This window comes from Gobio gobio (genome assembly GCF_949357685.1).
Source record: "Gobio gobio genome assembly, chromosome: 8".
In the NCBI taxonomy this organism is placed as follows: domain Eukaryota; kingdom Metazoa; phylum Chordata; class Actinopteri; order Cypriniformes; family Gobionidae; genus Gobio; species Gobio gobio.
In genome coordinates, this window is record NC_137114.1 from 8,385,763 (window position 1) to 8,400,843 (window position 15,081).

The window sequence follows — 15,081 nt, forward strand, 5'->3', positions numbered from 1 at the left end:
CTTAAGCCTTACTGTTTTCTTGGGCAGTTACCAGGAAGCGGTCTTCAAAAAGTAAGCAGGCAGAGGGGACATCACAGGGTTATGCCGGAGGAATGGCAATCTGCTTGCCACAAGAGGCAGCGTCACGTGTTCCTCAACAACATTCAGCTGCTCGCAGATGTGCCTGCCTATTAATCGGCCTAATCTAATGCACAATGGGCTAATACCAGTTAATTAAAAAAATGCCCATTAATCGACCTCTAGCTTCGGGTTCACACACAAACGGTCAATTTCACACAGAAATACGCCAAAATGCCTGTCTTGGTGAGTATTCACTTAAGCACAGTCGATTGTGTCTTAACTGAACATAAACCGTTGGGAAATAAGTCACATGTGTATCATTATATTGGATCTGTGCGTTAGCTCTTAAAGTGACTCGATTTACACCAATCAAAGGCCATCATGTTTTAATAGAAGTTTGCTCACTCAGTTAACTCTGAACAAAGCTGCACCAGCACCACGTCCTCTGCATATTTAAAAACACCAGCTGTATCGCTCTTAGTGTGCCTTCAGACACAAAATAATATAATCTGACCACAGTCCAGCAGGGCAGGGGGAGCAATCGAACCAAGTGTGAAAGAACCCTTCATTTGCAGCTCATTGGTGTACATATTGAAAATAAAAATGGTAACGCACAACCCTCTAGATCCCCATATTTAAAACCAGTTCTCTGGGAAATATCCATAAACATTTTGAGAGGTCCATCTGAAAGGGAGTCTTTGATCCAATATATTAAGGCAGAAATTACATCCAAATGATCATAAAGACGTGATGATAAGAACTGAACCTGCGTAGCATTAAAGGCTGAAGTAAAATCTACACACCGTGCTTTAGATTTGGAGGCGTGAATAAGCTCTGCTGTGAAATCAGTCCCCATCAGAGTGGTTTGTGCTGAACTTCCTGTTGGCCCTCAGACTGTACAGTCAGCTGGAGGAAGTGAAACAGCAGAAGGAGTTCCGGAGCCGGCGGGAATCCTACGCTAAGAACCGGGAGAAAGCCAGAGACTTCCAGAGGGTGAGACCAGCACACACACTCATAACACACAATGATCTCGGTCATGTGACTGGACGAGTCTCCCGAGAGTCATCTTGATGGGAATTTCAGACTCCAGGACTCTTTCCTCAGGTTTGACACATGAATTGGCAGCCAAACTAAGAAAATTGCTCAAGGCTGTGGCGTCTGATTTGGGTTACACACACACACAGACACACAGGGATAGTTTTATTCATTTACTTTTGGGGTGAATTATGAACATGTGGTCAAGATGAGATTTGTGACGCACCTGTGTATCTTTGACAGAAGACGCTGGAGAAGCTGAGGGCCAAACTGAAGCCATGATGTCTGTGGAGGCGTTGGTCAGATTTTAAAATGTCAAGCACTTTTATTTGTTTGTCTGTGTGTTGTGTATTTGAAGTAAACTGTTATTTGATTTACCAGTTGTCAGTGTCGTTTTTTTAGGTGGTGTAATTGGAAACCCGATAACCTACCGTAAACAAGACGTCTGTAGGTGGAAAAAGGACTGTCCCCGTCCCAAATATTTCCAGATCATTGTGAAATTAAAGGGGAGCTCTCAGCGAGGGAAACATCCCATCATGCTTATGCGAAGGGAAGATTCTACATGAGTTTGAGGTGACATTGATCATGTGACTGTACAGATGACTAGGGGCCATATTCACTAAATATCCAGTTGCATAACCACAGTGTTACGACGGTGTCTGAAGTACTAGTGTGACCAGCTAGCGGTCAGCCAAGGGGCAATCACTCTTTTTAGGATCTTATTTTGTCTTTTCTATCGTTCTGTACCTTGAATGTGTAAAATCAAGCTCTCAGATTTCATCACAAACATCTTCATTTGTGTTCTGAAGATGAACGAAGGTCTTACGGGTTTGGAACGACATGAGGGTGAGGAATTAATGACAGAATTATCATTTTAGGGTGAACTAACCCTTTAAAGGGGTGATTTATGATTTCTCTTCTTTAACTTTAGTGAGTGTGTAATGTCGGTGTTTGAGCATAAACAATATCCGCAAAGTTACGACACTCAAAATTCAAAGCAAGAGATATTTTCTTTTAAAGAAATTGCTTTTTAAGGACTACAAAAAACAGCTGGTAGGGACTACACAAGCTTCCTCCCGGGTTAGTGACATCACTAACCCTGAAATGTACATAAACCCCGCCCCCAGGAACACTCAACAAAGGCCATGTTGAGAAGAACCACACCAACACTTTGAGTTAACGATATTCAGTCATTGATTGGCATATTCTGTCATGATAATCTATAAACTCATCAGCTATCCCTTCAGAAACGTCCTCTCTCATTCTACATGTTTCTTCTTCTGGAGTCTCTCCATCATTGTCCGACTCCGATTTGAACACAAAAGGCTGAACCGTTTCAGTGCGTCTGCGTGAGGTAATCAGAGCTGCTAACATGAGCTCTTGAAGCTCCGCCCTCTTCCTGAAAGGGGGCGGGGAGCAGCAGCTCATTTGCATTTAAAGGAGGACACACATAAACGGCGCGGGACAATTTGAACATGCTATAAAAAAGGATCTGTGGGGTATTTTGAGCTAAAACTTCACACACACTCTGGAGACATCGGCCTTGTTTTACATCTTGTTAAAAGGGGCATTATAGGAGCCCTTTACATTTGAGTGTTGATAATTTTAGGACCCTCACCGTAATTAATGGGTCATCCTGAGGACTCCTACATCTCCAACCATCTGAACGCAGGACTGCTGCCATCAAGCCAGTGGCATAAACAATGCAATAATTGAGTTTTATATATTTAAAAAAGGGTCTGTAACCTGCTCCAGGAAGTCATTTTGATCCAGTAACGAGCCTAAAAAGCTTTATTGAAACAAATGAGTTTTATTTCAATCAACGACTTCATCATAATGCATTTCTCTGCTAATGTCTGCATGTCAGTCCACTCCCTCTGGAACATATTTGTTAATGGGTTGGGCATTATTTCAAAATCCAGCCAATCCCCATTGAGTGCAGCTTCAGAGTGGGCCGCTTCGGGTCCTGAGGATCAGCCCATGGGGCTTTTATTTAGCAGTGATGAGCTACGTCCTGACATGTCCAATATACCTGAAGAGCTGCACATGTTCATTACACAAACCTAATACGACAGGAAAACCTTGAGCACAGGGAACGACGAAACCGTCGGTCCGCTAGTGATGGCCCGACTGAAAGTTTGCCAGCATGCTCACGACAAACCAAATCTCATTCATGTTGCTTAGCATGGAGTTGGGGATCCTCCCCGACACGATCTTGAAAGTTTTAATCTTGTCGATGACGCGCTCCACATGCTTCTGGTGCTGTGCGGCGCTCTTGCGCGAGCTGAAAGCCGACATCTGTTTCTTTGACTCCACGCATGGCGGGACGTTGAGCTTCAGCCCCAGTTTTTCGACGTCCCCATCTAGCCGGAAGCGTTCGTCTGCGATCAGTCCATCCCCGTTCACCAAGTGTCCTCGCTCGAGAAGAGTCTGCAGCAGGGGAATCACACCACACTGCCTGAAAACATCCTGCTCTGCTCCTGTGAATAGAGCAGACACGTACAGGACGGCCCCTCGCGGGTCGACCGCGATCAGGGACTTCAGTGCGTCTGTGGTCCAGATTTGGTTCTGCACCAGGAAAGCGTTCGGCCGCTCGATTTTCAGCTCCGCGAAACCCAGCAGGGCAAGTGTGGTGGGAAACCTGGACTTGAACGTAAGAGGCGTGTGCTCCGAAATCACGTCCCTGTGCGGCCACATGGGCCGCTGTGCGAGTGTAGAAGACATGTACGCGATCCATGAAGTGAACACGGTGCAAACGCTCTCCACACCCACCTGAAATCTGTACGCCAGGTCTTTCATATCAAAATCCTGCCGGAGTTTCATGAGGACGAGCAACAGCTGTTGACGCAGAGGCATCTTTGCGATCTGCGGATCTGAGCATTTGTACGTGAAGGGAATATTCTCACGCGGGACACTGTCCGAGTCGCTGTTCGGGACGCCGAACACCTCACACAGACTGTTGAACTGCTGATAGGTGAAGCCGGTGCAGTAGTAGGAGTAGTTGGGGATGCCGCAGTAGTGCAGCGCCTCGGGTGTGGTTTGCTGTAGCGGCGACTGAAGGGTCTCCACCAGCCGCTTCAGCGAAGCCATTTCCTGGAGCAGCTCTGCGTTTCGCTGCTCCAGCTGTCTTATCCGGTCCGCCACGGGGGACTCTTCATCTCGTTCCTCAGGTTCACTCTTGGGAAAAATGTCTTCCTGTGATTCTGTAACGCATTTTAGAGAGTTTCAATACAGATGACGGCATTCTGCCACTGTAGAAATGAACAATCCTTCTACAGCATTTACTTAACCCTCTGGGGTTCTTCGGTCATTTCTGACCCCAATTTTTTATTTTATTTAAACTTTAAAAATCGTAGCTTCATCGGAATGGTCCGGTGACTTTATTGGTACTTGGTATATGAACACCCAAAAAAATTGGGGACAGGATTTGAAAAGTCAAGTGGTCATAAAAAACAAAAGTCACACTCAGGACCTTCAGGTCAAAAATGACCCCCATAGGAAATGAATGGGAAATTAGTTTTTTTGTGCATACAATCTACAAATCAGCCAGGATGCAGAAAAAAAGGACTCAACAGTGAAGGAGTGAATCTCTAAAACATCAAGAGTGCAAAACAGACAAAAAAACTCACACACACACAAATACACAATTAGCTTTTGGAATGGCACGCGTTAATTTGTGTGTAAAAGTCGACCACTTAGACTTTTCAAATCCTGTCCCCAATTTTTTTGGGGTGTTCATATACCAAGTACCAATAAAGTCACCAAGTTTCTGAGCATTCCGATGAAGCTACGATTTTCTTATAAAACGCAAGATGGTAAAAAAATGTGCTATTGTGTGATAAAAATGCTCAATGTGTCCACCGGATGGCACCAATTTCATTTAAAAAATGCTTTCATGAGGCCTAAGCTTGACTCTAAAATGAAATACAGCTTTAATAAAAAATTAAAAAAATTAAAAAATATTATTGAACAAATATTTCATTGATTTTACTCAAATCTTTTTTATCTTAATCCCGCCCTCTGGGTCATTTTTGACCCGAAGGTCCTGAGTGTGACCCATAAATGAAGAACCCCAGAGGGTTAAAGGGTTAGTTCACCCAAAAAAGAAAATCAGCCCATGATTTACTCCCCCTCAAGTCATCCGAGGTGTATATGACTTTCTTCTTTCAGACGAACACAATCAGAGTTATATTATAAATGTCCTGGCTCTTCCAAGCTTTATAATGGAAGCCCAAAAAACTGCATCCATCCATTATAAACATATCTACATGGCTTATTAAGGCCTTCTGAAGCCAAGCAATGTGTTTTTGTAAGAAAAATATTAATATTTAACACTATAAATGATCAATATCACACTGTTAGCAGTGCGATTTATATATCCGTTAAAAAATCAGTTTGAATGTGGGCTGAGGAAAGCGATATCTTTTTGTGATTGACACACTGAAACACTCATAAAGACGGTCTTTGTCATCATCTAATGGTGTAATCACGTAACGGTCACTGAAGTTGACTATTGCCATCACTGACGGACCCTTTCTCAACACCAAATACAGCTTATTATTCATATAAAATCATATTTATTGAACAATAAAAGACAATAAGAAATCAACACTTGCACATCTGACTGAAATGTTAGCTTAAGCAGCTCTAGTACAGGTGAGATATAGCCTGAATATAAAGTTATGAAGCTTGAGCCGAATGGGTTTTCTCTGGAACATGTAATGGATGAATAAGAGCAGAGATGATGTTTGACCTCTACAGTATCTCCATACAGTTCTCTGGATCTCACATCTGTCAGAGCGTCTGAACTGTAAAACAGCCGCTGTGTTTATACACCAGTCACACATTTGAGGTCTAAGGGCCCTTCCACACCTACCCTGTTTGGATTTTCGGACGTTTCAATTTGGTCCGAATCAAAATGACAGGTGTGAAACCTCCCTTGACCACGGTCCGGACCAAATAGACGAAATTTGGTCCGACGAAAAGAGGTAGTTTCAGTCTGGATCAAACTGAACAAAGGTTTGGTTGGTTTCCAGTGTGAAAGTATTTTCTGTATGGTTCGGACTTTCAGACCATTTACAGGAAGTTCTTGTTTATGTTTAAATATTATAATGTTATTTTTAAATTTCATCTCGGCTATGTTGGCTATGAAAAGTGAAAATATGCGCAATATGTCAGAAGACAGAAGATCAGAAATGATTTTGACACCATTGATTTCGTTTTGTAGAAAGCATTTCTTTAATGTGAATTTCGTTTTGTATAAATTGTATCTTAATTTTAATCAACGTTTAATCAGATAATTGCCTGGATTTAATAAATAAGAAGCAAATAGTCTATGGCAGACAATAATCGCGGGAGCGATCACATGCTTTGCACGTGAACTGGAGCGCGTCTCAAATAAACTGAAACTCAGCAGATACTCGTCTCACAAACATGAGAAATATGTGAATATAAAGCTTGAAATGTCCACTTTTAAACGTAACGAAAAGAAAATAGTCCAGCAATGCCAGTGTTCAATAGTGGCAACGATATGCGTCCGTTCATTCACTCTTGTCAAAGACGCTGACGTCAGACGCACATCCGTTTACAAACCAATCAGTGTCCAGATGCCGCCCACAGAGATGATGACGAGTGGACGCAAGTGTGTCATGTGCAGTTCTTTAGTGCGCTCACATAATTGCAATGTGAAACCAAACCAAAACTAACCGAATATATAAAAAGTATCAAAACATGAACTTCTGTGCAGACTTTCAGGTGTGAAAACGCCCTAAATAACTCCATTCTCACCCAATAAACTCTTAAAACTACAATCCGTGACACGATAACAGTAATATCTATAACCTGATGGAGGTTTGCTCGTCCATCATGACTCTCTCTGTGAGAAATGTTGCAGGCGGAGGGATACAAACTGGGAAACGGTTAGAGTTACTGGGAGAATATCACCCGACTCTCGAGAACTAGAAAGAACTGTTGTATAAAGTACAATATCTAGACCGTCTTCCGGATTCAACTTACACCAAAAGTGTAACGACTCTCACAGTTTAAAACGCTTACGCTACGTCATAGTGATGCGTCAAGCCAGTTACACTTTCTGCGCAAGTTGAATACAGAAGACGGTCTGGCGGAAGCTAGATATTTGACTTCATAACGTGTTAAATATGGATATTGTTCTTACACAAACCCATTGATTGGCTCCAGAAGGCCTTTATTAACCCCTGGAGTCGTGTGGAGCAGTTTTAAAATGGATGGATGCAAATTTTTGGGCTTCAAATTTTGGGCTGCCATTATAAAGCATAGATTAGCATTGATTAATATAACTCTGATTGTGTTCATCAGAAAGAAGAAAGTCATTTACACCTATGATGGCTTGAGGGTGAGTAAATCATGTTTGGGTGAACTTCCCCTTTAATGCTGTGCTGGAAACGCTTTTATTGACCACGGTTAAGAAATGCTGTGAAATTGTTAGTTCATGTTAATGCAACTAATGAGACAAAGTGTTATCCAAATGACAAATACTCGAAAGCCAACATGTGTGATGTGGTTGTTCAGTTTCCACTGTTGGCTGAACTGACTCTGATGTCTAGAAGCGGTTTGCTCACCAATCTTCACTGCGACGGCTGTGGTCTTCAGGGCGGGTGGGCTGCTGTTCACCAGATTATGTCGTAATCTACAGTGTGAAAAGTCAACGAAATAAACCCTTCGATCTGAAGTGACAATGATTTAGAGGAAAACATCAACATCGCAGCGTTCCTGCAGGACAGTCAGTGGCTCTGCTTCCACCTGGTACTGAGATGAGTTTTGGTCAATCGGATCTCAAGTGGACGACTCTAAATACAGGTTTAACTGCTCTAAAACACTTTGAGCTTGTAACATGTCGAATGTGTTCAAACAGCCACTAAAGACCTCCTCCTCTCCTCCTGCTGACCTAATGCATGAACATTATGGGAGGTGCGCTAGCCAGGTAAACTTTGTCGGCTAAAGACTGTTGTGAACTTCAGTTGTTTCTTGAAGTAGAGACCAGGAGATGTCGGGATCAAACAGAAGTGAATCTTTTAATGAGAACTCTCTGTGCTGCAGGTCGTCCAAAAACAGTCTGATTTAACAGTACAAAATAATGCAGTTTATCTACATTTCAGGGGGAGGGGTTATACAGCAGGGGAGGAGACACTCTGAACAATACAATGCAAATGTTGTATAGGTAAAGGGACACACCCTACATAACTGCGTCTCTCGTCCAGATTCAATCAGCATAACAGTGCCATTCAAATGCATAGATGCTAATCCAATCACTCAGGCAGTATTGCTCTAAACTTGTCATGGTAAATAGTCAGGAAGTGCATAGAGACAAAATACTTGATGTCTCAACCACTTATACAGCCTGACGTAATCTCCTTAGAATCCTCAAGTTTACTTCAAAATGTAAAACACAGAATATAACTGAAAACATTATCTATATTTATTACATTGGAACCTAGATATAACAATGTATAAATTTGTAATCCCACAAGACCCACATTTGGTTTGAAGATGAAAAACGTACCAAGCACAGTGTTCTCTCTCCATAAGAGCCGGTCCCCCTATATACGCAAACTATGAAGAGCCCCTGATCCCTATTACAAACTCAATGCCCATTAGTCTAAAAGTAGATCAATGAGAGAATTATTGATGCATTTTTGTGTTTACCTGAGCCTTCTTCACTCTAAAAAAATGCTTAAAAACATTTGGGTCAAAATGGACAAACCCAACCGCTGGGTTAAAAAATAAAAAGTGTAACCCAATAGTTGGGTTTGTCCATATTTGATACACATTTGGGTAGAAACAGCCATGCCTTTTTTATTTATCATGCTGTCATTTCGTTAGTAAATAATTTAGGCGTCAGAGCATTACTATTAAAAAAGCATTTATTTAGCGCTCAATGAAAATTTGGTTTGATTTTTACTCACTGCCAATTTAACGGGTTTCCCTTTACATATTTATATCCGTCTTTCATAACTTGCGGTTTGTTTCCTTGATGTTTTAATTCCATTAGCCTATAGTAAACTGGCAGTGCACCTTACATACTGAGAACCACTGTAATTATTACTTAAGTTTATGAAAATTTGGTTTTTTTAAGAATGCAGGGGTTTTGCTTGGGGCCCAAGAGTAGGGCAATGCTCACACTAGGGCTGTGCGATATTGAAGAAAAATGCGATATGCGATATCCTTGTTTAATAATGCGATATTTGATATGCAATACGATATTGCGTTAAGTGTGTAAAATCTATTTAAATTATATTTAAAAACTGAGAACATTTGTGTTTTACATTCTTTCTGGGAAAAGAAAGCATTGACAGTTCGAGTGTGTAACAAAACACGGAAAAACGAATGGTTTGTGCGCACATTTAATTGTGTGTGTGTGTCAGACAGCGCGAGACTGCAAGGAGTTGTTTTTCGCAAGTTATTGCGTTTAATAACTCTTTTTAACATTAAGTAAGTCATATAAGTAACAGTCTTGTGCTCAGTCTATTCTCTGCTATATGCGTCGACATAAAACGTACAATTTTCACAATGGTGAAGTAGCCTATTAAAATCATTCAGATATTGCGTACGCTTGCGATATGCATATTGTGATATGTACATTTGCGATATTTCGATATATTGCGCAGCCCTAGCTCACACCATTCCTGATTTCTGTTTTGTTGTCTCTGTGCGTGTTCATATGTAAATTGCGCGAGTTTATTTCATCCAAAGCTCAGATTTACCCGCCCATAGACCCTCCCCTCGAAGAAATCAGGACAGAAGAGACTGAAAACAACAGCAGGTGTGAACGGGAATGTGTCTCTCGTCTACTTGTGATCCGATCCACCAAAACACATCTCAATACCAGCTGTAAACAGAGCCTAAGATTCAGATTAGAAGCCTCAGTGTGACCAAAACTGAGAAATTCTTACCGCAGACAATACACTTACTTTGTGTAGCTTTGCACAGAAATGTTGATAAACGACAACCGTGTGTTAATGGACTCACATTCATACACAACCCTTAAAACATCCACTAGCGGTGTTGTTATGGCATGTATTTCTGTGTCAGCGATGCTCTTGTGTTGAACTCGTACCTCTTTCGTATGGGAGCCACGGGAGGATGGAGGACATCTGCATATACGGCTGCGTCCACAGGGTGCGGGTGCTGACCACTGGGCTTCCCATCCACAAAATGCTGTTTCAGATAACATAACTTTACTATTCTGTTTCTGTTTGAGTACAGTGAAACACCACAGACAGCAAGCAATCATCGAAACAACATTAAATCAGTGTTAATGTGTCAACGTTAACTGCATTGAATCATCATCACCCACAATTAATGTTGAAATTTCATCCAAAAAAATCAATGGTAATGGTCAACATCATGCTCGCACTCGCAGAAAATGAAACGCAACAACTACATCTTATAGCCACACAGCCTGAAAAAGATAAAAGAAGACAATAAATCTCTCAAGAGCTCTGCAGAAGTGCTTTTTGAGAATTAACAGAGGTTTAGATGTTGTATTGAAAATATCTAGTCACCATTATGGTGATCATTGTCTCTTATTAGTTGAGCTGTTTTACTCTTTTCATGCGAGTTTGTGGTTTTTGTAACGGTGTTCACCAAAACACATAATCTGAGGAACAGGTTACATAATTTTCAGCATCATAAAGTAGAATAATTCAATAATTTTATCTGGTGTAGTGACAAATTGGGTCCCATGCAACTATGTTATAATGACCATTAATGTCTGTATTAGTTATCTTAAATACTAGCATAGCACACAGATAAGCGATTATTAGCCTGATAGCTTATTTTATACACATTTGCACTTACCCAACATTCTCAATCACCTTTAATGTGTTAAATTAAGTGTTAAATGTCCAAATATTTCAGTTCAAATTAATGATGTTCAATTAATAGGCTATTATTATTATTATTTATTAAGTAACAGTTAATCATATGCAAGAAAGTATGTTCAATTGGTTTTATTATGCACTATAATGTGTTTTCGTACGTATTATATAAAAATGTGTGCGTATTTTGAATGAATATATTTCATATACTTTGGATAATCATTAAGTGACAGTTTGGGGAGACCGGACTTCGAGGGGGGGGGCAAGATTTGTCATGACGAAGATTAAGGGATTGTTACGAAAAAATACAAAGAATTAACACAGCTAAGAGTTGTCTTCAATTATTCAATAAAAATGCACAAAACATCTATTGTATATATTTAATCTAAAACGTATTTTTACATATCTGTATATTCATATTTTTTACCTAATCTGTAATGGAGTATCTCTTACGAAAATGTATTTTATTGTAGTAAAGGTGTAGTAACCATGTTTTTTTGGCTAATTGATGAAAACCACGGTTTTACCACAAATGGTTAGAGTTGCAAAACCATGGTTAATGTGTGGTTAAGGGATAATACTTATATAATATATAGATCATATAAAATAATGATATATGAAATAAAATCCAGAGTCCATCTTTAAAACGCTGTTACTGCTTGTATTTGGAGCAAGAGAGAGATGTGGCTTTACTTGTCGATGAATCAGTGGATCAGGTTAAACTTCTTACGCGCATGCGCACATAACAGCAGCCTCTCACGTCACTCCTACCGCTGGCTAGTATCCATGCATGATGCGTTAATGCTACTGGAGCATGGACGGGCTTACCTTTGAGCAAATGTATGTGTGTTTATTGACGTTAGATGTGTTGAGCTGTGAATGAGGTCTGCCGCACAGTTTAATCCACAACACGCACTTCTCAAGATGTGCTCGGGGTTTGGGGAAAGGGAAGAACTGCACCCCCCGCATCCGGTCGGGGTACCGGCTGTCCGTGTTACAAGTGCCCCAGCAACAGCGCTTCACCATCTCTCCCGGTAAAATCGGTAAAAGAGCCAAACACACACACGAGCGAGCGTTTGTCAGACAAAATGGCGGACAGCAGACGATCAACCGCCTGCGATTGGCCAGAACCCGTTGGAGGAGGCGGAGCTTATAGTGGAGCTGGCTAACAGTTTACGTGTTTACATGTTAACTCGCTTGTTTAAGTTTAAAATAAAACGGTTTTTTACACATTTTAGGACTTTCTATATACTTATTAGAGAGTTGTGTATGTAATTACATGACATGTTCTCATTTTAAGATTGTAATTTGGGGGTCAGATGTTTTTCCCCATGAAAATGTAAATCTGGGTAACGGTAATGCATTTTGAAATTCATTATATTTCTACCATTGTTGACAAACAAATATACAAATGTACTGATATCCATAATTGGAGCTCAACAAACAATTAGTGCTCTGGAAACTACACTTTAATCACAATATAATCAATGTGGGATTTCAGGCTAATTTTTGGCTGCTGAAATCTCAAAATTCAGAAACAAATCAGACAAAAAAAGCTGGAAATGTTTTCCAATAAAGTAAACAAGACTTGTTTTATGCTCAACTCAACAAGAACAGAATTGTGTAATCTAATATGGGTTAAATCAATGGATGTGAGACGGATCTGCAATGTTTTTCAGGATTACCATAAAACCCAAAATTAAATATTCATTTCAAGATTAATTAATTTAAACGTAGCCTTTGTAAAAAAAAAAACTATAAAGCAAAACATTAAATGTGCAAAAGGACTAATATTTTCCAGGTGGACCAGCGTTTAATCCTCTAGTCTCACACATCTCTCATAATAACTGCCTAAAAGTGTACAAATATTCATTAAAAACGATTGTTATTCATATTATATTTATTTTCTTTATAATCAGGCACTAACTTAACCACCTGTGCAAAACTACAACTTCGCTATCATTAAAGGAAGACGCCACTATTTCTGAAAATAGGCAAAACTCAATTTTATTCAGTTGATTTATTGCTCTTTCAATTTGGTCACACTCTTTTTTTATCTTCCTCACTCACTTTTTCTTTTATCTGATTCAACAGTTTCTTTTTCTCCTTCTCTTCCACGCCCCTTACACCTCATTACAATCTTTATTTCTTCTAAAATTTTTCCATTCCTTTCTACAATTTCCCCATTTTCCCCTCTTATTTCTTTTATCGCTTCAGCTTTCCCTCTCTTTTTTCCAGATTTTTCTCCCTCCACCACCTCTCATATTCTTCCTCTTCTATTTCTTTCAGTTTTCCTCGCATGTCTTTATTTTCTTTACTCAATTCCATTTCCAAGCGTTCTTTTATATCTCTTTCTTTGAATCTTTTACATTTCTGTATTGATCGAGAATTTCTTGATTAAAAACTCTAGGTTCTTCCACCATCTCCTCTTATCCTCTTCACACGCTCCATCTTTCTTTTCTTTTTCTGTAATTTCTTTAACCTTTGAAACTCTTCATTCTTTAAAATCTGTTTGCACTTTACTCCAGTCCAACTTAAAAAATAAAAACTTGTGTCCTCGTCTTTAATCTCTTCTACAAAATTCTCCACATTTCTCTTACATTCAACAAAGTCGATTCTAGTTTCACAGAGTGTGAGTGTGAGTGTGTGTGTGTGTGTGTGAGAGAGAGAGAGACAGAGAGAGACAGAGATTGTGTGTGTGTGTGTGTGTGTGTGTGTGTGAGAGAGAGAGAGAGACAGAGAGAGACAGAGATTGTGTGTGTGTGTGTGTGTGTGTGTGTGTGTGTGTGTGTGTGTGTGTGTGTGTGTGTGTGTGTGTGTGTGTGTGTGTGTGTGTGTGTGTGTGTGTGTGTGTGTGTGTGTGTGTGTGTGTGTGTGTGTGTGTGTGTCTTCCACCATCTCTAATTGGAAATAAGTTCGAAATTACAGAAGGAAAAAACATACAGACACGGTCGAGTAGTAGCTTTATTTTAAACGTAGTGCCTTAAAAGTAGTTTATTTAATAACTCTTTATTTTGTATATTTATTTAGTTGAACTCAGTTAACAGATCAAACGTCATTTATAAACGATACTGATAGAAGTGTTGTTATTATGAGAAGAACACTACGGCTTGACCCGTTTCATCATCAAAGCCATGAAAACTACTGACCAATCAGAGTAGTTTGCGAATGACACGAGCGCAATCTGATTGGCTGCCTCGGGACAGTCGTCTCAGAGAAGTAATGAATGGTAGTTGACCGCGCGCGCCCCCGCTCAGATCCGTGTGAAAGCGGTTTGGCGGAGGGTTATTTAAACGAGCTCGCCTCTGTGTGGAGGAATCCGGACGCGTGCTTTAAGGTGAGTCGCAAGAGTATGAAAACAGTTAGTGTCGTGTTTTTTGGAAAAGTAGTAGAGACCGAGAGATTGTGAGTGTGTACTAAAGTGAGTTCTTCATATTGTTGTTTGAAGTTGTGTGTGCGCGTTGATGTCTCTCGCGCATTAAACCAGCGGAGGCTGACGCAACAACCGGCTGTTTGTCCAGAAGAAGGAGTGAATGAGCGCGTTTAACGCTTCACTGCCGCTGTTGTGTGCACGAGCGCGAATGCTGCGGCATACCAAACGCGCGCTTGGCACTCGGGCTCGTGTTATGCCGAGATTCAGCGGCTCTCGCTGGTGTTCACTGCCGCTGTTTAGCTCTTGTTTCCTGTCGCGCAGGCTTCACCATGACAACCGCGGCGCTCACGCAGGAGCTCTTCCGGCGCGCGGACGCCGTGTGCTTTGACGTGGACAGCACCGTGATCCGCGAGGAGGGCATCGACGAGCTCGCCAAGTTCTGCGGCGTCGGGGACGCGGTCACGGAAATGTCAGTAAACACTCCTCTCATGTTCAGATTCAAATAGCGTTGCTGTCACGGTGAACGCTAGGGTTATAACACACACACACACACACTCCGTGAGTTTGAGAGCCCGTCCTGAGGTTGTGTGTGTGTCCGCAGGACGCGGAGTGCCATGGGCGGCTCGGTGTCCTTCCACACGGCGCTCAGTGAGCGGCTGGCCATCATCAAGTGCTCCAGGGAACAGGTCAACAAGCTGATCACCGACCACCCGCCGCAGCTCACGCCAGGTATTAAGTAAGTCCCGCTTCTGGAAA

At 41.1% G+C, this 15,081-nt stretch overlaps 3 protein-coding genes across 4 annotated transcripts in view; 2 read left to right on the plus strand and 1 right to left on the minus strand.

Moving 5' to 3' along the window:
- Positions 1-1,472, plus strand: part of cep295 (centrosomal protein 295) — a 71,155-nt gene extending 69,683 nt beyond the window's left edge. For both annotated transcript variants that reach the window (XM_079823785.1, XM_079823786.1), the window contains exons 30-31: positions 954-1,053; positions 1,339-1,472. In XM_079823785.1, the coding sequence (XP_079679911.1) occupies positions 954-1,053; positions 1,339-1,377 (139 nt within the window). In that variant the 3' untranslated portion in view covers positions 1,378-1,472. The remainder of the gene's footprint in view (positions 1-953; positions 1,054-1,338) is intronic.
- A 1,394-nt stretch (positions 1,473-2,866) lies between these two features.
- On the minus strand, positions 2,867-12,046 carry LOC307130569 (uncharacterized protein). Its single transcript, XM_079823608.1, has 4 exons — positions 11,781-12,046; positions 10,190-10,290; positions 7,695-7,762; positions 2,867-4,298 (listed from the first exon to the last, which is right to left on the minus strand). Exons 1-4 carry the CDS (start codon positions 11,976-11,978, stop codon positions 3,211-3,213), a joined length of 1,455 nt encoding a protein of 484 aa, XP_079679734.1. The 5' UTR covers positions 11,979-12,046; the 3' UTR covers positions 2,867-3,210.
- A 2,114-nt stretch (positions 12,047-14,160) lies between these two features.
- Positions 14,161-15,081, plus strand: part of psph (phosphoserine phosphatase) — a 10,679-nt gene continuing 9,758 nt past the window's right edge. The window contains exons 1-3 of the mRNA XM_079824559.1: positions 14,161-14,289; positions 14,647-14,794; positions 14,927-15,061. Of these exons, the coding sequence (XP_079680685.1) occupies positions 14,655-14,794; positions 14,927-15,061 (275 nt within the window). The 5' untranslated portion in view covers positions 14,161-14,289; positions 14,647-14,654. The remainder of the gene's footprint in view (positions 14,290-14,646; positions 14,795-14,926; positions 15,062-15,081) is intronic.

Coding starts and splice junctions, on each gene's coding strand:
- LOC307130569 (XM_079823608.1), bottom strand. CDS start 11,978: ATGGTGAAGCGCTGTTGCTGGGGCACTTGTAACACGGACAGCCGGTAC. Junction 10,291..11,780: donor ACACATACATTTGCTCAAAG/GTAAGCCCGTCC, acceptor TATCTGAAACAG/CATTTTGTGGATGGGAAGCC. Junction 4,299..7,694: donor AGCCGTCGCAGTGAAGATTG/GTGAGCAAACCG, acceptor AATGCGTTACAG/AATCACAGGAAGACATTTTT.